Source organism: Numenius arquata, chromosome 3 (assembly GCF_964106895.1).
Source record: "Numenius arquata chromosome 3, bNumArq3.hap1.1, whole genome shotgun sequence".
Lineage (NCBI taxonomy): Eukaryota > Metazoa > Chordata > Aves > Charadriiformes > Scolopacidae > Numenius > Numenius arquata.
In genome coordinates this window covers 32,420,270-32,443,665 of record NC_133578.1, presented here as the reverse complement: position 1 = coordinate 32,443,665, position 23,396 = coordinate 32,420,270, and the positions used below count along the sequence as shown (strand labels likewise).

At 38.6% G+C, this 23,396-nt stretch overlaps 1 protein-coding gene across 1 annotated transcript; it reads right to left on the bottom strand.

Annotated features, from left to right (window-relative positions):
• Positions 1 to 1,072: 1,072 nt before the first annotated feature.
• On the bottom strand, positions 1,073 to 21,163 carry GTF3C3 (general transcription factor IIIC subunit 3). The gene is made up of 18 exons (XM_074145355.1): positions 21,061 to 21,163; positions 19,857 to 19,967; positions 17,147 to 17,340; positions 16,611 to 16,734; positions 15,895 to 16,086; positions 15,467 to 15,632; positions 14,298 to 14,445; positions 12,498 to 12,570; positions 10,238 to 10,341; positions 9,464 to 9,635; positions 8,800 to 9,002; positions 8,071 to 8,172; positions 7,095 to 7,230; positions 6,238 to 6,475; positions 5,679 to 5,869; positions 4,884 to 5,008; positions 2,131 to 2,283; positions 1,073 to 1,195 (listed from the first exon to the last, which is right to left on the bottom strand). The coding sequence occupies exons 1-18, from the start codon at positions 21,161 to 21,163 to the stop codon at positions 1,073 to 1,075; spliced, it is 2,658 nt and encodes an 885-aa protein (XP_074001456.1).
• Positions 21,164 to 23,396: the final 2,233 nt, after the last annotated feature.

Genomic DNA, 23,396 nt, shown 5'->3' with positions numbered 1-23,396 from the left:
TAGGCAAGACCTGTTTCTTAATCGCTGATTGCAATGGTGTGAAATGATGACAGAACACAAACACAGGTGAGAGTGGGCTGAAAGCAAACAGCAGTAGTTCGCCGTGATACCGTAAGGAACAAGACTGCTTGGGAGGCAACAGCACGGTTTGTTTTGTATTTAGCGAACTACCTTGCTGAAAAATATTTTTCAGCCTTCTTTTGCTCTAGCACATAACATATATCCATTTCTATATATACCTATAACTATATACTATTTTTATTTATGATAAAGCATTGCGTCCTGCTTCTCTTGCTGGGGTGGAAGCGGTACGGTACTGCTCGATTGTCAAAAATAATTAAAAACTCAGACCATTTGCAATGTACGTTCAATAATAAGCTGTATGATATTATTATAGCGATTTTTGCTATAAGCTAGTCAGTAGGACATACGTTTGGTGAGAATGAGTAAACATTACCATTAACCTCATAATTTTTATTATTATTTTATTAACAAGTTCAGAAGAAGAACAAAGGTCACACTGATTTCAGTAAAACAGAAATCAATCTCCTTCAAATAGATCACTTGCCAGGAATATAAACTCCCAGAAAATTCTGAATACTTTAAAGAAATTGAAATACTGAGTTCCCCATCCTCCAGGGATTAGTATGAACCCATTTCTTTTATATTATATTACATTAAAAAACCCTCATCCCCAGTGAATATGGCTTCTTGAACAACCTCACTGATAACTAGTTGCAATACTGCACATTTCCCTAAAACCCCCCCCAATAAACCGCACTGGGCTTCAGTTGTCACTGTTTGGTTCTATATACAAGGCTGAAGATCAGAGTAGGGAGCAATACATCGAAGGAGAAGAGCTAGTAACAGACACGCTTGAGCATGTCAGCGTTGTACACGGAACAGTCCCTCTCTACGTGCTACAGTTCAAATGGCAGAAGTAGAAAAAGACCATAAAGCTGTATGTGGTACCAGCCGTGTCTCTGACCATCCATAGATAAAACCTGTTCCCCCAGCACTGCATAACGCAATGGTTAAAACAGAGTACCAGTTCCACTTCCCACAGACCTCATCACACAACGGCGTAGGTGTACAACATCTTTTGAGCCATTCTAATATTCCCACTGCTCTGATAAATAAGCGACAAGTTAAAGGCAGTATCTCTTCTTAAGTCTGTCTGATCAGTTTCTATTCCCTGTAAAAACAATGATTAAAAAAAGTTATCTACATGCAAAAATAGTATAAAACATGAGTAGCAGTTACAGTGGAATCAAATCACATGTTCATCATCTACATAGGCTTTCAGACATATAGAAACAAAAGTAGTAGTATTTCTTGTGCCCTCCCTCTTTAATGAGTTTTCACGTTAATCGCCAGAGAGTTACATAATTACATACTCAAAACAGTAGCTGTAAATTAGACGGTCAGCTCATAAAACAGGGAAGTACTACCTTAATTTGTCTTTGTATGCAAAGTATTTCCTTCTACAATCAGAAGGTGAATATAGCCTGTATCTTTTACGTGGTCACAAGATTGCTGCTTTGAACTCCCAGCACTGCCCAACACATGTTCCTTACCTCACCAACCCTTCCCCTTTTCTGAATACACTTGTAATTTTTCTACCAGCCCACACCAGAGCAAGGCAAAAACTTTCTCTCAGAGCAGGCCTGTACAAGTGTGACACATCAATTAGGACGAGCTAATACAGATCAATTAGAGCAAAACCATGGCTCAGATGCATTTAGGCTTTCTTCATACCGGTTCATATCGCTCCAGCATGCTGTTTTATAGCATGGGTGACTATATAGAGCTTCCAGTTATAAGTTAATGCTTGTAATATATATTTAAAGTTCAGCTGCTTTTTCAGGCAAAGTTGTTTAGCAGCCTTTTTTGCTGCTACTTCAGCCTATTAGTAAATCCTTCAAAATTCATAAACCTTTGAAATTAACACATGCTTAAATACATTACCAGGTGACAATCAGATTTGGGCTTGCAATGACAAGGAATTACAACAGAAATTAAAGGAAATTCAACTACACAGATTTTATGTGCCTATTTTAACTATGGCTGAGAAATTATTAACATTGACCTGACTTGTGACTCCATACCTCACCTACAAAGATACAGTACCTCTAAGGTGAGAGGAGGAAGTTCAAGTACTTTTTGGTAATAGTGGATTGCCAGGTGCAGCAATCCCAGCTGGTGCAGGCCACGGCCAAGGTTGTAGAAAGACTCTTGACAAGGCCCACGCAGGTCCAAGTACCGGTGAAGGAAGGAGAATCCCTGCACACACATTATGCACATTTGTGAATGCTCCCTTTAAGAAGGCGGCAGTAAAATACGCTGGAGAACAGGTGTTTAAATGTATCTATTAAAACTTTTGGTCTCTGCTTCCCCACAAGACCACACGCAAGTTGAAGGCAAAAAATAAGTCACGTGATTGTTGAGACCATAAAGTGTGCTCTGTCAGTCTCGCTGATACCATTGATAACAACGGGTAGATCTTTTTAATGAATTAAAAGCACAGTTATTTAGTATAGTGACTTACGGCACTAGCTTGATAAATATATAAGTATGTATGTGCTTATGTAATATACACACAGATAAGACTTGTTCGTGTTCGGAAGAGCTGACCACCTTAAAAAACATGCAGCCAAAGGGCAGACTAGAGCAACATCTTATTTTTCTTTAAAAAAATCTTTAAAAGATAACCCTTCCCTATTTATTTTTTTTTAAAGGAGAAAAAAAACCCCAAAACCGCAGGCCTTCATTCCCTTTCCTTCACTCTTTGCCTTGGATAGTGGCAAGAAATGGTTTAATACTACACCTTCTCAGAATTTTATAAAATTCTGAATTCCATGAAGTACATATCAAAGTATTATTTCTGGAATGTAATCATATTCTTTTCTTGATCTTGTGCTCCATATAAATGTTTTCTCCAATACCAGTTATCAGGGAAATCATCAGCATATCCTTTTATAAAGTGGCCCAAAATAAACAACACTGAATAAAGGCATGAAAAATCCATATGTCTAAGCACCAGGTGAGAGTTCATGTCCCTTCTTGAGGCCAGCAGATGTTTTACTGCCAAGTCTCCAGCAGAATTTGAAAGGAAACTCACACCCAGCAATTCCAGTGCTATGCTTTAACAGATTTAAAGTCAAACCACCCTGTAAGTGTTATACTTTCTTATTTTGCTTTTAGTTTAAAATTAAAATATATGCTTATATATTTAAACTACATGACTAGCAGAGCTCCAGGTGTACATAATTTCGTTGCCAACCTTAGTGGAACAAACTAGTGTCATTTATAGAATGACATGCCGTAAAGCGAGGAAAGTGATCTTTCCTCATCTGTAGGATGTCACAGCCTACCAGCTTGGCGTGTTACCATCTCTTCATGACTCCAGGTTTGTATGATGCTGTGAAGATGAATGGCATTAGACCAGAGCTATCTCCCATACAGAACACAGGGACAGACAAAGAGGCATACAGTATTATTTCACATTAAAATGCAGTTTCTCATTTGACACTGAAGGAGCCCCAGGGGAAACAGGAAGGACAGAGAGAAGAGGCGAATTCAGAAGGGAGAAATAGAGGACGTAACTTTTTCATCCTCTCCTGTGCATTTCATTTTGTTACCACTTTGGAACGTGATGATTCTGTTGTAAATAGAAGACTTTCTTTTTAGGGACCACATTACTAATCAGAGAAGACAGCTGCTTCAATGTGAGGAATTAGTTCAGGCACAAGCAGCTAATGATCATAATTTAGGTCACCAATATGTCACTGGGGTTTAATTATTAATCAACTACAATAGGAACAAGAGAGGATGTAAAAACACCAAGTATAATAAGCAAGAAATGAGAAGAGAGAAAGCAGGGAACTGTATTGCCAGAGGGTAACATAAATAGGACATTGGTGAAGTGTGTTATAAAAAGAGAACACAGCAGCCCATATAAGAAAGACAGGCTGATTACAGAAAGAAGTGGATAAAAATACTAAAATTAGGCCAAAGTTTGCAAGTTCAAAATGTCTTAAGTTGGATACTGACATAATTGGTATTGGCTTACAGTAGCTGAGGAGCTATAGCTTTTGTCAAAATCTACAGCTACAGGTTTTCAGCAATTTCAGAAGTCAGGAGAGCTTGGGATCCTCTCCATTTTCTGCTGACTTCCAGCTCATTGGCCACAGGAATTATAAGGCATTTAAGGTTAATGAAAATACTTGGTGGAGAGTAGAGGAAATTACTTTCAAGATTCTGTTTGGGAATAATCAGCCTGTGGTTTGTAACTGGATCTGGCAGATGAAAGACAAATGTGAATGATGAAGCTGAAGAACTGAGGGTAACCTAAACTGGAGTTCACAAGATCTTTACAGAGAGCGCTATAAGAGGCACCTAAAGCGGGGAAGAGAAAAGGAAGATGGGAAAAAAAAAACCACTTTCTAAGTCTGTAAAGTTAGCTTCAACAATGCAGTTTATGAGACATGTCTATGAAGGGCACGTGGCATAGATTCTACTCTACAGGACTTCAGAGCAGGGCAGGGTGAGAAGAAAAATTTGGAAGAAAATCCAGACTACAGCCATCAAGACTGAAATTAGTAATATTTTCACCAACAGCTAGCAGCTGCTGACATCTATGTGAGTAACCGTTGTATACACACAGCAGAACAAGCTACATTTAACTAAAAGGAGTGGAGATTCAGGTGGGTATACCTACAGTTCAAAAGCATACTCATCTGGGTTCATGTTTCACCACTTTCCTCTTTTGAAATGCCATATTAATTATGAAAAGTTACTTACACAGAGTATGTTGCAGCCATACTGTCTGCAACATACTAAGCTAGGAAACACTAAAGGTAAAAATAATCACATCAACTCACCTGTACTAGAAGAGCATGCCTTTTCAACACGTATTTCTGAGAAGCCATGTGGATGAAAGTCAATCCAATACAAAGACTGTACAGAGGTTCATCTGGGTTTGCACGAAAGGCTTGCACATACTGTCCTAAAAGCAAATAACTGCATCAAGATGTTTGTTGTGAGAAGCATTCCTTAAAAATTTAAGGACAAAAAGGAAAATCTTCAAATTAGAAGTGTGAACTAAGAAAAGAAATAGTTTAATATAGCTACATCAAAACACACAGGAAAAAAAGATGAAACAAAATGTTGTATTTTCAGTACTGCTCGCATTCTGAAGCAAGAGTGAAGACTGCGACAAAAATATCAGACAGAAATGTCAGAAAATTTGTGACACAGAAGGCAAACATGGTTCTTGCTGGGATTTGTATCCTTGAGGCACACATCTTAACATTTGGAGAGCTTGACTGAAAGTAGTAGGTTTACTTCAAAGGTCTGCTAAAAATGTCCAGCCAACTTTATTTGCTGTTTAAATTGGTCTGTTTCTGTCCTTCTTATTCTTTATTATCATTAGCCTTCAATTACCTTTGCAAGTTAGTTATATTTGCAACGTGTGCTAAACTTGAAATGTGCCAGCTTAATGTTTTTTAGTAAAACTCTTTAGCGATGCTTTGATTTGTGTACAAAATAATTCAAGCACCGGACTGTGAAGCCACCTATAAATTCTGATGTATGAAAAAAATGACTTCAAGAAATATTTCTCAGAACAAAACATTCACTTGTTATATTTGTTAATATTAGAACATTAATGATATTACCAAGAGCGTGCTTGAAACTGCCAGATACAAACGCATTATGCCCGTTTAGGACACACAACGCGTGATTATCAGGATTCTTCAGCATCAAGCGTAGGCAAAAGCGATGGTGACGGACATCCTGAGACTGCATAGTAACTTGATTGAAGATGTTCCATAGCTGAGGTTTATTGACATTTTCCATTACCATGATTCTACAGAATGAAAAGTATACAAGAAATTAGTAAATGCTATATAATAAATACTGTATCTGCAATAAAACCCCAACAGTTTAGGGAAGAAAACAAAGAAGAGACACTCCAAGAGCAGGCCAGTGACTGTGGCAAAGTTAAGACTGAAAGACAGAACTAACGGTTCTGGCCAAATCAACCAACCTACTGCACTATGCATATTTTAGAATCAGAGGCTCTCAAAAAGCTCCTTTAGTTTCAATAGACTTACCTGTTTTAGCGAAAGCTGAAAAGCATCAGCCCGCTTCCTTTAGCAGTATTTTCAGCAGTATGACTGCAGCCTCAGTGGAAGCAATTACAGTAGAGATTGCTCTACCTTCTCAGTACCCCACCTGATATAGTTGTACGCTTTTCTGAAGTTCTTGTCCAGAATCGCAGCAGAGAGCCCAAAGTATTCCAGCTCCTTGCGCTTTTGTCTATCATCATAAAACGAGTAATATTCCAGTGAAGAATCCACTAGTAGCTCTGCCTCCTTGTACCGGGAGAGGTCACACAAGGAATATATAGCCTTCAGGAGGAGGTTCCACCAGTCATCTTTCGTCAGAACACTCGTGAGAACAGCAAAAATTGCTAAAAATATTGAAGTCAGTAAGCTGAGAAAATTAAAAGATGAGAGCTAAACTCTAAAAAAAAAAAGGGGGTGCATATGTCAAACTGATCTTTTCAAAAACATCTCATCAAGTATTTACTTTGTTCAGTTTAAGTGCAGTTTGTAAAACATCAGCAAAAAAACAGTGAAAACTTGGGAACAAGCGTCAAGAAATACACACAGTTCAAGTTGTAAACATACTACATGAATACATTAAAATTCCTCTTCCTAATTACCAAATGGTGCTGAAGGATGTGCAGTCTGGCTCAACTGAGTCTGGGCCAGTTAAAAAAAATCACACCACTTAAAACGTGCGTTTCTATTATCTTCTAGATTTGCGTGGATTACATTTGCACTGAGGAGAATGTTGGACCATATGAGCTCTAGAGGTCTTTCTCAATCTGAATTATTCTGTAATCTTACTATTTTTCTCTGGATGGGGATTCTTCCCTTAAGTTATATTATCTTCATTTTTGCCCTAGAAATAAAGCAATGTTAACATGAACCGCATGGACTTGGCATGCAAAATAGTAACGTTTATTTCATTTTCAGAACTAAGGAGTTCATCTTGTTGCTTTGTTTTTAATAAACATTTGTTACCTTTCGCATCGCAATTTGCTGTCTCTTGGTCGTCATTGTCAGAAATTTTATCCCTTGACACCTTAATAAGATAGAGGTGTCTCTCTCCAGATTTGGAACTAGAGATCAAACACACCTGAGCTCTGCTCATTGCTACCTAGAAACAAATTTAAGGGCAGCATTTCAGATTACATTAATACATCCTACAACAAAAGTAGTTTTATGGCGATTCCATCTTGCTCATGTTGCATCCAAAACACTCTGCAACTTAGAAATGCCACAATAGAGCAAGACCATGAGAGAAAACATTCCCAAGGGGAACATTAAGGAAGATACAAACCTGTAAATGACTTAAAAGACTTTTCCTGGGATTAGAACATCCCTGTATTTATTGAAATCAAAACTATCTGCATAGTGGCATAACAAGAACAATGCCTTTCTGTACCAGTTTCAGAAATACGTGGATAGCTACTCAGCCAATGTAATACAGTAGTAATGGCTCTGACCAGATGGATAAAACTGAGGGCTAAAACAAAAACCAATTAACACAAAGCCACCACTACTGTATTTGCTAACTAAACAAATTCTTCTTTGGTCATTTTATCACAAGAAAGTATAAAATAAATTCAAAACAGAAATTAAAAGGAAAATGGTTGAAATAGAAGCCAGTATCAGCGTTTCAAGAATGCACTATGCTGACTGCTAAGGTCAAAAGGTAAGAAGTAGCTTTAGTGTTCGGTGTGTTCTATGCACACTGAGAAACAGGGAGCTGAAGTCACTGTCTTAAGAATTACGCACACAAGTGGTCCTCTGTTCTGAACACTACAGGGCAGGAACACCAGTGTTAAAGACTCCCTGCAAGATCATTATCTAACAAATTAGAAAATCATTTGCATATTAAAAACACTAGCTCTCCTCCTGAGTTTGTTTGTCGCTTGTCTTAACCCAACTCACAGTTCCCCAATTTCTTCAAGCGTAGCTGTAAAGACTGGCTTACCTTCAACAGCATTGCCAACATTGTAAGTAAAGTGTCTATGTAGCCATACATTTTGCCTTGGGAATACAAGAGCGTCGAACGATGGAGGAGTAGCTTTAATTCCTAGATAATATTGAACATTATTATTCAACCTCTTGCACACAGAGTGAGTTCATAAAACAAACAATTTTGACTCAATACAGTACTAATAGGATTGTAAAAGCTTATAGAAAGCTGTAAGAATCTTAGCAGCAGCAGCAGCAGGTAAGATCCCCCTAAATTACCGTTTCAAATTCTCAAATTTCAGAGAAATTCAGCATAACTCTTACCTATAGTGAAAGCGCTGCTGGGGAGGGGATATAGAGCCTTCGCTAGGCCATCTGTTACCATCAGTAGAGGCCAAACCACATAGCTCGAATGTAGCAACTGCTGATCAACTTGATGAAAAGTGACTGGCACCATGACTTGGCATCAAGATTGGCATCAATGTGATTGGCAACAAAGAGGTCGTACATCACACAGAATTAATCAGGTGGGAGAGAGGAAATACTGATAAAATGGTCAGGGAGAAGGAGGCATAAGGACTCATCCCTGATACTCTGATGAATTAATTGCTGCGCTCTGAAGGCTCACCATGCTGTAGATAAGTCAGTCTCAATCCCTGGTCCTATATAGTTGATATTTTTGAGCACTATCATAGTTTTGCAGAATAATACATCCTAAACTGGAAGGACAGAACACTTTACCCACCTGCTGGGCAGCATTAGCGTCCTGAGCCAGTGTATCTGGATCGTACATTGGTTCCAGAGCCTCCAGAGCTTTCTCGGGTCGGCCCAGCTGCTGTTGAAGTGTTGAAAGTGAGATTCTTGCATCCAGATGCAACGGAGCAAGATCAACAACTTTGGCATAGCTCTCTGCAGCACGTTCCATGTGTCCCAAAGCCTTCAAGCACTCTAGAAATACCATATACAACACAATACACTTAAATAGCAGAAAAAAAGATATCAAAGCTTGCAAAATAGTTAATATACTTTTCAGATACTTTTTCAGTTAAAATCACCCAAAACATGCATTATTAAAGAGAACATATTCAGAAATATGTACTGATGCACCCACAGTTTCACTTAAAGCATCATCAGTTGACACAGGATGGAATGCAGAATAGAGGCTGTTTCACTTACATGTAAATAAAAGTATTTTTAGCTGAAGTAAATTTCAGTCTAGATGAAGAACGAGAAAATGCTCCACGACAAGGTGGTCATAATAAACAGCAACTATAGTTCTGCAAATACCAATTATCATTCAACATGTGAATCTAGAATTCCAGTGATGTTAGATAAAGGTCCCCGGAAATGCTCAGCATTGTATTATCATCTCTCAGCATCACGTGCTCAGCAGCCCTGCTTCCTCTCACCCGCGTGCCGAAGCCAGACAACAGCCAAGTTGTATCGTTCTGAACAGACAAGGGAGCTCAAAAGAGGCAGTGCCGAGTTGTATTCTCCAACGTCCAGAAATGCCTCTGCAACGTCCAAATACAAGTCACCCATTTCTTCTGGATTTTGTTCCACCAGAGTGGTCAAAAGAGGCTGTAAAACAACCACACAAAACTCTGAAAGCACAAATAACCAACAAGAATATTTCTTTAAGATACAGTTACTGGAAGCTTACATTTTTATGCTACGATTTTCGGTCTATTTGCATTCTGAAATACACTTCCTTTATTTAAATGTCAGTTTAAAAGTGAAAAACAAAGACCTGAATTTCAGAATTCCTGAAAAAGCCACATTTTTCTATTCTGGACATTTTACATCCAATGGGTCAAAGTGCCCATCAGTGAGGAGTGCTCTTTATGAAAGAACACGTTTCAGATTTAGTAGGGCTTCAAAACAAAGCAAAGATGTGTTCCTTAGTGTTCAACAACTTTGCAATGTGGTCCTGGGCCTGTCAGAGCACGTAGGCTGTGATTTACTGTGCTTCAGTAATACTTCCACTGAAGGCATAATTTATAAGGACAAAAATAGTGTTTCTGCTATTACAGGTTTGCTAGGTTTCTCTGTTGGAGTGGCAGGGATGCAAAAAGAATCTCCACAGCTCTCTCAACGACCTCAATCATATGAAGACAGGAAAAATTACTTGCTTTGGCAATTTTTTAGAACATCCTCCAACTTCGGAGTTGGTTTCTACTTACAGTAAGCGGCTCTAGGATGTTCAAGTGAACCAAGCACACCATCAGCTTGACCGTGATGTCTATGGGAACACCCTCAGGTATGCTGCAGCTGACCTTCTCCACAGCTGTGAGAAGATAAAGAATTTCTTTCTAAATTCCTAGGCTTTAACAAGCACTTCACAAGCTCCACATCCCTTCCAGGTCATGTTCAGTCCCAATGAAGAAAATGTATTCGCATTGACTAGCAACTGTTGGTGGAGGCCTGCCCTCTCCCTTTCTTCTATCTTTGCCAATAGTCAGAACAACTTGTTCCTATTATCTCTGATCCCAGTAATTTCACCTGAAGTATCAAGTGCTGTCAGTCTGCATCGACTTCAACAGCAGGATCCCATAGGATGTGCTTAGTCTTCACCCTCTTAAGATGTGCTTGCTACATAAAGCTTTTCTTTAGCAACTTATGCACCTGTACTCTCTTCTCCTTGCTTTGTGCAGGAAATACCCTGCATTAAGCTATTTGTTTTTATTAAGCTAAGTCCTCTGTGTCAGGGATCTGGCTGTATATGTTGCTACACACAGTTAATACAGAACTTTACACAACACATAGACAGAATGCAATCCGATGACAAAGGGAACACAAGACAAAGTAGTTACCCGTGACAGTGCTAGCAAATTACGGGTCATACAGTAAAACTTCGTCATTTTATTTCCTTCACATGCAGTCATGACACCTCCTTAACTACCCTGTTTAAGTTCTCCTTCACCTTAATTCTTACCTCAGACATTCAAAGGGTGATTGCTATAAACTGAGAAAACCGATTTCCAACATAAACCTTCTATTACCTTCTAGATTCACATCTAACTACTGCAAATCACAACATGCAGATTAATTAATCATCCTCTGAACATCTCAATAGCCAGCATGAGAGTAACTACCAATAAATTCTTACAAAATGAAAAATTTTCTTTTCGAAGTGGGTAAGCCCTGGGAGAATGCTTATGGTTTTGGTCGCTGGCTGGGTTAGAAGCTGTGAGTCAGGAAGACAGTACACAAGAAACCTTTTCTGGATCAAGCCCTATTTCCCTGCTGTTAGAAGTCATTCCCAATTTTTATATGATTGCAGCCTGGTTCCTGAGCATATGATCAGTTCATATACTTGTATGAAATTCAAAAATTGAATTACTTACCTGCAGCACTGGATTCAGCAACTGCATGACTTTGGTCCTCAGTCACTGCCTCCTGGCTTTCCTGAGTTTCAACCGTTTCCCCTCTATCTTTTTAAAAAGATTAACAGATTACACTAGTAGAACCAGCTAAGCCAAAAGCTACTCAGTTTTGAATCCATACTTGATCAGTAGCTTAGTCTGAAAAGCGGACTTCTAAATATTTTTTTTAAGGACAGCAGAGCAGGAAGCGTTCCAAAACCTTCTAAATCAACAGAGGGCACGGAACCCAGCTCTTGGGTAGTTTAGAAGCTTTGTCTTACAAAATTACACACCCCACATAACTTGGCAACATTGTGTTTTAATTCCTAGACTCATTATGTTTCTGCTTCTTATAAATGATCTGTTAAAAGTCTCTATCAGGACAGTTGTCCATTGATTTACCTGGTCCATTAAAGCAAAAAGCCAACAGAAATATCTTATACTACATCGGGTTTGGATCAGGTTGCTGAAACAACCAACCAGTTTAATCACAGAACAGACTGTCTGCTTACGGAGCTGGAAAGCTGTGATCGTTTTACAGCCCAAACAAACATTTCCAGACTTAAGCAATGACTTTCACGAAGCAGGTTTCTCGAAAACAACCTACTTTATTCAATTACAAGCTAATATCCCTAGATTTCTACATACCAAACCACTTTAATGTTTAATAACAGAAGTAGGATTGATGAAGAATATTATTCTCAGGTCAAAGGTTGATATTCTTGAGTATAGATGCGACTAAACTCATCTAATTTTTTTCAGAAGCTATTCAGCTGGCAGAAATAACTGGCCTCATGTGAACACTCTGAGGAATGTTTAGAACTTTAAAAGGCCTCCAGTTGCCTGGAGAGCAGTCCTTGTCCTTAATGAGTCAGCAGGACGCACTGGACATCAGAGTAACTCCTTATAGAAAGCTGAGGTTGTGCTACATAACTCATTATAAACACTGAAAAGTTTCAAAAGAGAAAAGCCTGTCGACATGCATTAAAATATACCCAGGAGTTGAAAAGGTAACGGAAAGAAAGATGTCATATTAGATGAAGAGCAGTGTCATACTAACCACTTGGTAGCTACTTACCTTTCTTCTCCTCAGATGCACTTTTTTCTGATGCTTTCTTTTCAAGTACAATTCCTGTAAAATCTGTAATAACCTAAAATAGACAAGTAACTTGGATCATTTTAAAGATTTAAAGGGTATATGGTGTAACTGGCCCACATGGCAGCTGTTATAGACATCACAAAAGTTATCAGAAGAAAAGCTGCATTCATTTCACGTAGGGTTAGTTGATTGAGTTTGATCATCTTATGTCTTTGTCCACTATTTTTTGACTACTTAGATGATCCAATCAACATCTCTTTAGCAAATACAACAGTTACTTTTATCACAACTAGAAAAGTTTTTAAACTTATAGCTTCTTTTAATGCCTTTTGGAAGACAGAAGAAGAAAGCAAAGCACCAGGTAAACAGATAAGCTCTCTGCAGATCTTTCCAAGATGCTCCAAGGATTTCTCAGCCTTATACACTGCAAGGAAATCGTATGGTTTGTCTCAGATAATAAATAAACAAATAAATAAATAAATAAATAAAATTCACAGCTACATACTGACTTTTTACAACAGCCCTGGTCATATACATCATGACCTCAATAAAACTAGTATAATTCAACAGAACAAATAATTAAAAAAAAAAAAAAAATCAAAGACACACAATTCAAGACATTCACTTGCCAATGGGGAGGTGCGAGGGCAAAATGCACAAGTGTAAAGGACTGTTTGTCTAAGACCCAATGCAGTTTGGTATTTTTGTTCATGAATTGTAAAGTAAATATTTAAGTCATTACTGTTCCCAAAACATGAGTGATAAACACAGAGTATATGGTCCTTAGAGGAACATACCAGATGACTGTATTAAGATAATTATTTTTTAAAGGCTCAGCTGAATCTGTATTTCAGCTGGTAAACTATCTAGGAACAAGAATCACAGGAACAGACCTGAGGAGAACCATCAAGAAGAAACTGTAGTATTAAATCTGGCAGCTGAATACTGGGTACATAAAATTAACTGTTTGATTTTTAAAATGGGAAGAAATATAGAGAAGGGTAAGAAGAATTGTTTGCAGGCTAGTCATGCTTTACACAGACAGAGATAGATCTAAATAAAATCTTAAGGAGAAAATAAAAAGAGGTAATTAAAATCAGCAAGTAAGAATGTTCACAAGGAGAAAGTCCTAACTATTAGTGTCTTTTCAATCCACCTGGGAAAGTATAACAATGGCATGACACTAAAGACTTTCCTCTCAAAGCCAGACCACGTCAACTGGGAAACACACCTCAAAAGTGAGAGTTAAAAACCACTAGAACAAATTGGGAACAGATAAGCCATCTTCTTCAATTCCTGATGCCTTAGAGTCAAGATGTATTGTCTTTCTGAAATGTGTGCTTGATGCTCAATGCATAAATTATTAGTTGTAACACAGTATGCCAGATAAAGCAACAAGAGTCTGCATTTGAACCATTAGACCACTGAGTGTCACCCGTTTAACCTTCAACTTAGAGAATGCCCTTTGCCAGTAGCACTCACAAAAAAAGATCATAGGTCTTCTCTGGCTACTGAGCCTATGGCAATTGTAGAGAAGGAGAGGAAGGATCCCAAAATTTTAAACATGGAACAGCATATAAGTCTATCAGACCCCAACTTATTAAATCAAGCCGTTAACTTCAATGCTAGTTGCTACAGAACTAACAGAAAGTAGTATCTGATCAGCTCTATCACCATAGAAACATGACCATACCTAAGCACTACAGGAATATCAACTGTCCGCCCTGATTGGCAAAGAGGTGCTGAACACAGTATAGAAATATATTTAATTCTCCATACCGCCAATGCTTTGTCATACTGCTTGGAAGAAATATATAGTTCAGCTGCGATATTAACATCTTCCATGGAGACAAGGCTCTGGTGTTTAGTAAAGGCTTCTTCTATTATCTCAATAGCAGAGGTCACATCATTTGCTTCATAATAACTCCTATAAAACACAGGTATAAGATGCTAAGTATTTAACATAAATGACAGGACGTACATTGAATATTAGCAAAATGATTTTTGTCTTTATTTTTGTCTATTAGCAAATATTTTTATTAGCAATACTAAGTTACAAAAGACAGTGAGAAAGAGGGTGGGTTTTTTTTCATTACAACTGTTGACAATTTTTATGTATTTCAAATAATTACCATTATTTTCTGCCCTGTATGTTAGGACATCACTGGAGTTTTCACTACAGTATCACCCACATCAAGCCAGGCATCAATGAAGTATTGCATTAACCTGGTTTCAGAAAAACCTTCAATAATAATATTGTTAAAATACATTTCCTCGCAATTTTTTTTTGGTGCATTTCTCAACCATGAACATCAAAAGGCTTCACAAACTGCTTTGAAACAGCTTTCTACAAGTTATGCATGAGAAAGCTGAGATATAAAGTAGTTAAACAGCTTACTAAAAGCTGTTAAGAGAGCTACACCGCAATCCTGCTGTCTCAGGCAAGCTTCTATGACTTGATCTGCTTTCACTAGGAGAAAAGGGGAGGAGGCAGATTTTTACTTGCTCCAGAAACAAATCAAAATGACATATAAACTATATACTGTTCCAAATGCTTTGTATTTTAGATTGAAGAGTTTGTTTCATTCAGATTTGCTGGCGATAAGTTTCCAGGTCTCTAGTGATATTACATTGATACAAAATGTATTGCATTTGTATATAATTATGTACTATTGGCATCTTTCCAGTAATCAGTATTTGCATTTTATCCCCTTACTCTAAGAGAACGCAACACTTCTAAGATGATGCATTGATCCTACACAGCATAATTACATGTCAGGCTTCGGAAACATCACAATAGTTGGGAAGTGTGTGCTTGTGTATGGGTCACCTCCAGCATTCCTTGATTTCAGCTGCATACCCAGCTTGAATCAGCTGCAGAGCTTATTAATACCAGTTTTTGAGAAACTCTGGAAAACCAAATCGTGCTATTTTTAAGTCCAACTTACTTTGCCATGTCTCTAGCCAACTGCATAAAGCGCTCTCCATCAGAGGGAGACAGGAGATTCAAAATACGCCTGTAGCCATCCATAGCCATCTTATGTTCCCCCAGCTGTTCATACAGGCTTGATCTCTCCCATAGGTAACGCACATTGGATGCATCGTATTTCAGAGCTACAACAAGAGAAAGCGTATTAGTAGCCTATCTTAGGAAAAGGCAACAAGGGATTTCACATTCATCTACCTGAATAGATGAATGTTAGTGGACACGCACAAGCTGTTTGTACGAAAAGGACATCCTGTATTAAAGATTCTGGACAGAGGTACCAGAATCTTAGCAAGCTGCAGCAATCTAATTAGAAAGCAGAAGAAAACAAAATGATTGCCATTAGCAATAAAACTTTATTTTAAAATATTAAAATGGTTGCTACTCTACCTTTTGTGTAGCAAAAAACAGCCTGTTTAATATTGTCCTGTTCCAGTGACATTTCTGCTAGTCTAACCCATTCCTCAGTGTCACTAGGGTTTAAGTGAGCTGCAATCAGTTCAAACTGTAATGACTTCTCCATATCACCCTGGTCTTCATAGATCATGGCAAGAGTGGAAAATGGCTCATGAGCAAGAGGAGCTGTATAAAGGCAAGAAGAATGATTAAGAACTATTGTTTTAAAACAACCTTACGACCTTGAAAACAAATAATTTGCCTTTCTGCAAAGAACAGGTTAACAGAATTATATGAAACATCAACATTGCTCTGTTTAAATTCAGAACAAACTTGCAGACAAGCTTCCGATTCCTTTTTATAAATTATTAATCAGCCTGACTGAATCTAACAACAAGCAGTTATACCATTATTCCATGACTTTGCAAGTCATGCTGATGTTTATATCTTGGTTCTACAAAGACAATAAAAGCAAACTGTGTAAAGCTAAGCAAAGGCCCAGGCCCCTGCAGAATTAGGGTGCTGGTTTCTTTTTATAAGCAAAATAATAAAGAAAATGCACTACATATTCTTAATTCCACGCTACTTATACAGTGACATTCCTTGTACGGAGTATTTTCATCATCAGTGAAGCCACACTGAATTTTCCTGATGCTCATGGCAATTTCACCCCATCGTTAAAGCCAGAAAGTTTTCTCAATCTAACACACCTTGTCGAATGATTTCCATGCACATTAGGATAGCCTCCTCACGTTCTCCTCGAGCAAACCTGATATTGGCCTCTCCCATCAGGCCCCTCAAGGCACGAGGAAGTTTGCTGCGAGGTCTCTTCTCCTAAATGGAAAAGGAACATTATTTCTACTAAGGATTCAGTTGGGCCCAAATTCAGGAGACATCAGTCACACTTGTGCTTAACACAATCTAGTAACAAGTTATTGAAGTAATACCAATACTAAAATGGCTGACCAAAATATTTTCATAACTGACAGAGCAACTCTGATATCTAACACAAATACAAATCCAGCCACTGGAAAAAATCACTTCATTCTTTTTGAAAGTTTTCAAAGAGTAATCTACGTACTTTTCTAAAAAACAAAGACAAGCAACACCAACACAAGCAGAAGCGTTCTACACAGAATTATTTTCAGGCAAGTTTTTCAGCAAGTAGCTAAAATCACACAAACTGGTGTTTATGCACTGTGCTTCAGGAGATACAGGGAAGTTACGTGAAAGTTTAAATACTTGCTTTCATCATTTTCTTGGTCTCTCGATTAAGTACCATCTCCAACACAAAAACATCTCCAGCTGTGGGTTGCTCAGTAGTTTCTTCTTCCTCTTCTTCTTCTTCCTCTTCCTCTTCATCCTCCTCCTCTTCATTTTCCCCAAGCATGGATGCAAAGACCCGATGAACAGATTTACTGACACCATCTGAAGTTTCTCCTGGTTGAGAAAGAAGCAAAAAAGGTTTACGATACAATCAAGAGTACATGCTGCTTATCAGGACAAGTGGAGAGAAAACAGAATTCTTCGTAATTAGCAGTCCACTTGAAACAGTTATTCTATAATAAAAAGGCCTGCAGAATGCAGAAAAACTATTACCAATCTCTCTGGTTTTAAAACTCTGCATTATTCATCACCAATGCTTAGTATACCCCAGCCTCTGACATTTTTTGGATATTTGAAGTGAAAGCATGGAGGAACACACAGAACAAAGCAACAGTTTACTCAACATTTTTCTCAATCCATACAAGAAAAGCATATTAAAGCAATTTTCAGGTATTGAACTGGTTGGATGGAATAAAGCTTTTCAGCTGAAGAGGCTAAGTGAGCAGACAATTATACTAAACAATAATGCAGCAACCAATTTTTAAAGGTATTTTAAAATAAGATCTCGTAACCATTCTATCCATGACAATAAGTACCTCTTAACGTGTGTAAATGCAAAATCCACGTTACTCACATTTCACCAGAAATGTGAAATAAGAAAATTCTTTAAAGTAAATAAGAATATGATGCTATATATCAAAAATAAATATGCTTAAAGCATATAATTTAAAAAAATTTCACATTTTTTAATTACAAATTTTCATTACTAAGTTAACCCAGGGTTATAACCGTCCACAAGTCTACATCTATGCAAAATATCAAAATATGTAGTGTTGAAAGGTTTCAGCTGGGGGGTTGGGCATCTAAAGATTTGATAAAAGAATAACCACAGTATCAAGTTGCGACTGAAAAATAAATCTATCCTATATTGCATATATATGAGAAGGAATTGGGTACTAGACCTAAGTTTATGTTTGGTTTGGTTTGGTTTCTTTCTGACTGGGATATATTTGGTTATTTTTATTCTGACTTGGATATTAATCATCTAAAAATCAAGACTTTTCTTCCTTCCATCAGAAAAAAGCCTAATTATTAATTTAATTTCCTTTTTATTTCAGTATGCTTGGCTGCCAGAATCATCTGAAGATTGGAGCAGGTTAGCTCTGAAGATTCACGTATCAAAAGTGATCTTAACAATGACCTTTTCTAACATTTTTCTTCTGACTATCCTAAGTTTGATTCTAATAGCAACTCTTTAAATAGTGATAAAGATTATCAATGCTTCTTTAATTCTGACTGCTCCTGAGACTTGCTCTTCATAGTAAGAACAGGAGTAACAATTCCACACAAATCTATCAGGATATGGTTTTTTTTAGATAAAGATGATGTGCATGAAAAAAAGATGTAACAGACTAGGTGGAATATAGAGTAGAGAAGAGCAGCTTGGAAGTATTTCAGAGACACCAGCAAAAAGAAGGGGTCAATAAGGAACCAGAGATATCTGGCTCCACCCACACTTCCAGTGTCTGTTTTCTGTCCTGCTAGGATGAGGCCCGGCCATACTTTTAAACTCAAGGCACCACTGACACACGTTTTAGGTGAAACAATTTAAGGCCTATTTTTGAAATTTAAGAAAAAAAAAAAAAAAGACAAGACAGAATGATGAGAATTTGCAGTGAAAGTAGCAAGAGGAGTCTAGGAACCAACACAAAGAGATAAAAAAAATGCACTTTGCTATCTCACAGCATTGGCAATCCCTCGAGAACATGCCCTGACCAGTGCACAGAGTACAACTTCTGAAGAGATGTCTGAAACAAGACGGCAGCACTCTAAATCCCAAGCTCAAATCCAGAATCTGAGGCATGGGATCAACAAGCACTGATACAAAGCAGAGAGAGACATGCTGCTTCTACCACTTCCTGCATGTCCTTTCACTATGCAGGAACGCCAAGGAAGTTAAGTGTATTTTGCTAAGGCATCTAAGGAGATATTACCACCACAGTAACTGCACAAAGAAAGGCAGCCAGGGAATCCGTAGCTAGGAATATCCAGCAGAAAATAAGAAGAGAAAAAAACACAGGCAGTCTAGACAGGCCAAAGGATAACTGAGCAGGAGAAAAAACACAGAGAAAAAATGAAACTCCTCTTTTTAGCTATTTTATTTCACTCTGGATGACAAAGGAAGATGGCAACACTGACACAGTAGAATCAAATATTCTGAAACATTCAAGTCTCAGCAAAAGACCAGCAAAGAGATGAACAGGAAAAAAGCCAAAACAAAATGGAGAGAAGACTTTTTGAAATAAGTTAAAAACTTTAAATTATTTGTAACTTTAGAGAGTAAATAATTGAGACCACGTGGTTAAGAAGACAAGAGGGGAAAAATGGAGGTTTCCTAGAAAAAGATGACCAATTGGCCAGATGTAGCACCTTAAGACACTGAACAAAGACAAAATCCTGACTGTGACTTGGAACATCCTACAAAGATATACATTCTAATGACGTGCTTCAACACCCACAGGTTCAAAACAAGCAGGCAGGCATTCATTAGAAGTCAGCTATCGAAGAGCAAATGCTCTCAATGACCTCTTAAATGTATTTTTCACTGAAATTATTACGTTAACACTTACCGTCAGTTTCATCCTGACTTTGGGATTTCCCGGATGCTTTTCTGGATGAAGATGGAGCCTCTACATCTTCATTGTTTTCCTCAGCAGAAGCATTTTCGCCATCCTGTGCGCACCAACAATATTAGTTATCAGCTTTATAACATGACTCATTCCTATTTCCCCTAATATTTACAATTAGCATTTAGACCACGGGTTCCCAGCTTTCACACAGCTAGTGAAACAGGTGGAATAAGACTGTATTTTTAAACGAACAAAACACAACGCTACTTGCTCTCAAGACATACATATTCTTATCAATGTGAGGTGACTCAGGCGGTGACTGTTCACATTACTTTTGACTGAAGAGACTAGTCTACTGCTTATTTGGCATTACAGCGAGGTAAGATGACATGGCTGACTGCATTAAAGTTACAAATGTGTGACGAAGCCTGCCTTTTTAAACACAAAACGAAATATCAAAATAGCACTTGTAAATGCAATAGGAAGGTCGCCCTAGAATATTACTTGTCCTTCCATGACAGCTGAGTTATGCTGAATTTGTTCTCTTATTATGAGGAAATACAGAAATTTAGTTGCATTTTGACATAAAGATGGCAAAGTTAACTACAAAACTCCAACTAAGCATACAGAATTTTTCATAATACCTCCATCTGCTTACTTTTAGACACAAAGCTACGTCTCCCTGCATTTATTGCTGCCAAGAAGCCACGACTGCCAAAAGGAGTCAAACTGTATTGCTTCCCGAGATCTCACACAGAAGATGGTGGGGGAGCAGCAGCAGTATATGCTGGGTGATTTTATATCAAAACCTGCTTCTGCTCATTGCTCCAGCCTGAAGAAGAAATTAATTATGGTGCTGAAGGTAACTGCCTAACAAGCTTTTGCCAAGCCCAGGGATGCAAGTCAGGCTGGTACGAACCAAAATGCTCCATTCTGCACTTCTGAAAGGTGGGCGCTCCCCTGAACGACTTGCTCCGCCAACGAGGACCTACCGACCCTTACAAATTAAAGTTAGCTTCTGCTAATTTTTGCACAGAAATGACCAATTATGTAGACAGCAACCCTTAGCTGAGCGCAGCAGCACTTAACGTAAACCTCTCCACACACGAACGAGTGGAAGCCCCGCTGCTCCTGAAGCGGCCAGATGCTGCCATGGAGCCCGGGCCGGGCCGGGCCGGGCCGGGGGGTGCCAGGCGGGGCAGCCTCACCTTCTCCCGGCTCTTCCGCTCCTCTCGCCGCCGCTCGAACTCCTCGAAGGAAATTTTCCCCTCTAGGTAATCGATCAGCTCCGGGCTGAAGCCCGACATCGCGCCGGCGCCACCCGGCAGCGGGAGCAGTCGCAGCCGGCGTAGGGGAACCCTGTTCAGAGCAGGACGCGGGTCCCTCCGCTATGGCGCCCGTCCCGCCCCGCGCCCTCACGCACGAGTTCCGCCCCAAAAGGGCCCGGCGCCACCGCCGTGGGGCGGGGGAAGAAGCGTCGCCCCCCGGGAGCGGCGGCCGGCGCGGTCTGGGCTGGTGAGGGTTTCCCGAGCCCGGGAAGCCGCGGCGACAGGCGGGGGCCGCTGCCTCGGAGGGGCCAGCGGTATAAGGGCAGGAGGAGTGAGGGCGGCTCCACACCGTAAGGTGTTAGACCACCTTTTATTTCCTCAGGAATAAGTGTTATTTTTACACGAGAGGGTTTTCCGAGTTTCATATAGGTGTAGGGTTACCGTGCAGGTGATTCATTGACTGGGGCACGGTCAGGAAGGGGTGTGAGGGGCAGGGTGTGAGGGGCAGGGGGTGAGGCACAAGCAGCCGTAGGGCCCCTCGGGTGGGTATCACCCCATTCCCTCCAGTCTCCCCAAAAGACGTATAAGACTTCTGATAAAGGACTATCAGAAAAAAAAAAAAAAATCACTACAAACCAGTTTATGACGTCTAGTTCCAATAAACTGAAAGGTAACATTTATTTACCAATTCCTAACAAAGGCAAGTAGCGGTAGTTAAAAGCACTCTGTTGCACTCATCATTTATTCACGTTTAAACAAACACGATTCTGTTCTGCATGGCAAATTGTAATAGCCAAACATGACACATCTGCCAATAGGCAGCGAATGTGCTAATTACAGCATGGCATCAGGTTCCACAGGTAAAAACTGTGACAGTGAGGAAAACTTTTAAGTTGTCGGGTAACAGTTAAAAAGTCAAAGCAGTAATATTTTGCTGAGAAGGTTACCACTTCACATGAAGTTCAAAAGTTAATGCCTGAAAAAGAGAAGGAAAAAAAAAAAAAAAAAGGATGAGAGACAAATATATAAATATTTATATCCAAGCCAAGACCTGGTAACAGTGGCTGAAATACCCCAGCAGACCTCTACTTTCAGAAAAGAAGAAAACTGCAGTGCTCATCCTGAATTATGCAGGATAAATTACTTCCACCAGTGATTTTTCTCACAGTTGCTGTAACTTAAGAGTAGAGCTGCAGCATCCCTTCTAAAGTCTCTTCTAATTTATTTGTCATGCACAATACTCAGCAAAGTGCGTTTTTTTTTTTCCTGACACACATACTCAGCAAAAAAAGAACTTAGTATTAAAATCTGAGTACAGTCTTCATTATTATTCATAATAAGAATAGTGGAGCTGTGCTTTTTATTACAGAAGGAGATGTGCTTAAGTAGGCAGGGAGCAGGACAGAGCTAAATATCCCAAGCTGAATATTGATTACAAATGAATCTCTAAGATACTGGGTAAATCACCAAAATGCTTAGATTCAAATCTCACTGAAATCTTCAACTATTTGTAAAATGGAAGAAAACAATTATTTACCTTTGCTCAGAACTGCCAGTATTCACTGACTCTCAAAATGAGATATTGAAGGATTTATTTGTTACAGAGTACGGTTATGCATAGATAAAACAGCTGAAAAGTTCCCACTATAAATTGAGGCTGGATTCATTAATAATGCAAACTTGACCCACTTCACTGTTATTTCATATTTATGGAGAGATGTGAATAAGTTTTCAAATCATTTTATTCAACCTTCAATTTTAGTGGTAGAAATAAGGAAAACAGCATGAATAGACAAAGATGTAAAAGATGATGCATGATTTGTTAGTGTAGCATCTTATGTCTAAATTAACTTTCTTAATATACATATATCACAGGAAATCATTAGTCTCAATTTATAATTTTACTGATATCAATTACTTAAATAAAACCTGCATTCTCTATTATCTGTACATTTTTCAGAATTATTCTCCACATGAAAAAAAGGGAGGAAAAAAGAAGAAGAAAAAAAAAAAGCATGGTCTACATAGGTCTGCACAAGCACCATGTGTTGTTTTACCAAAGCAGTGAATACCTCATAAGTCTCTGCCTCAACAATTTCACACTAACTTCAGGCAAGAGTTACGGTGCTACATTTTTTAATTTCCTTTGAAAAAGAAGTTGTTTTTATACTTCAGACAGAAATGAGAATCACTAGAAGCCAAATCTTTCACTTGGTTACATGTAACAATGTTAGAGGAAAAGGCATCCTTTTACCTTGGTCAGCAGCATCTT

Bases quoted from the DNA above. Each gene is read 5' to 3' on its own strand.
- GTF3C3 (XM_074145355.1), bottom strand. From the start codon at position 21,163: ATGTCGGGCTTCAGCCCGGAGCTGATCGATTACCTAGAGGGGAAAATT. The intron at 17,341-19,856 runs GTAAGTGTTAAC...TTTCTCAACCAG, and splicing joins AAGTCAGGATGAAACTGACG to GAGAAACTTCAGATGGTGTC. The intron at 9,003-9,463 runs GTGAGAGGAAGC...TGGTATTTCTAG, and splicing joins TGTCTGGCTTCGGCACGCGG to AGTGCTTGAAGGCTTTGGGA.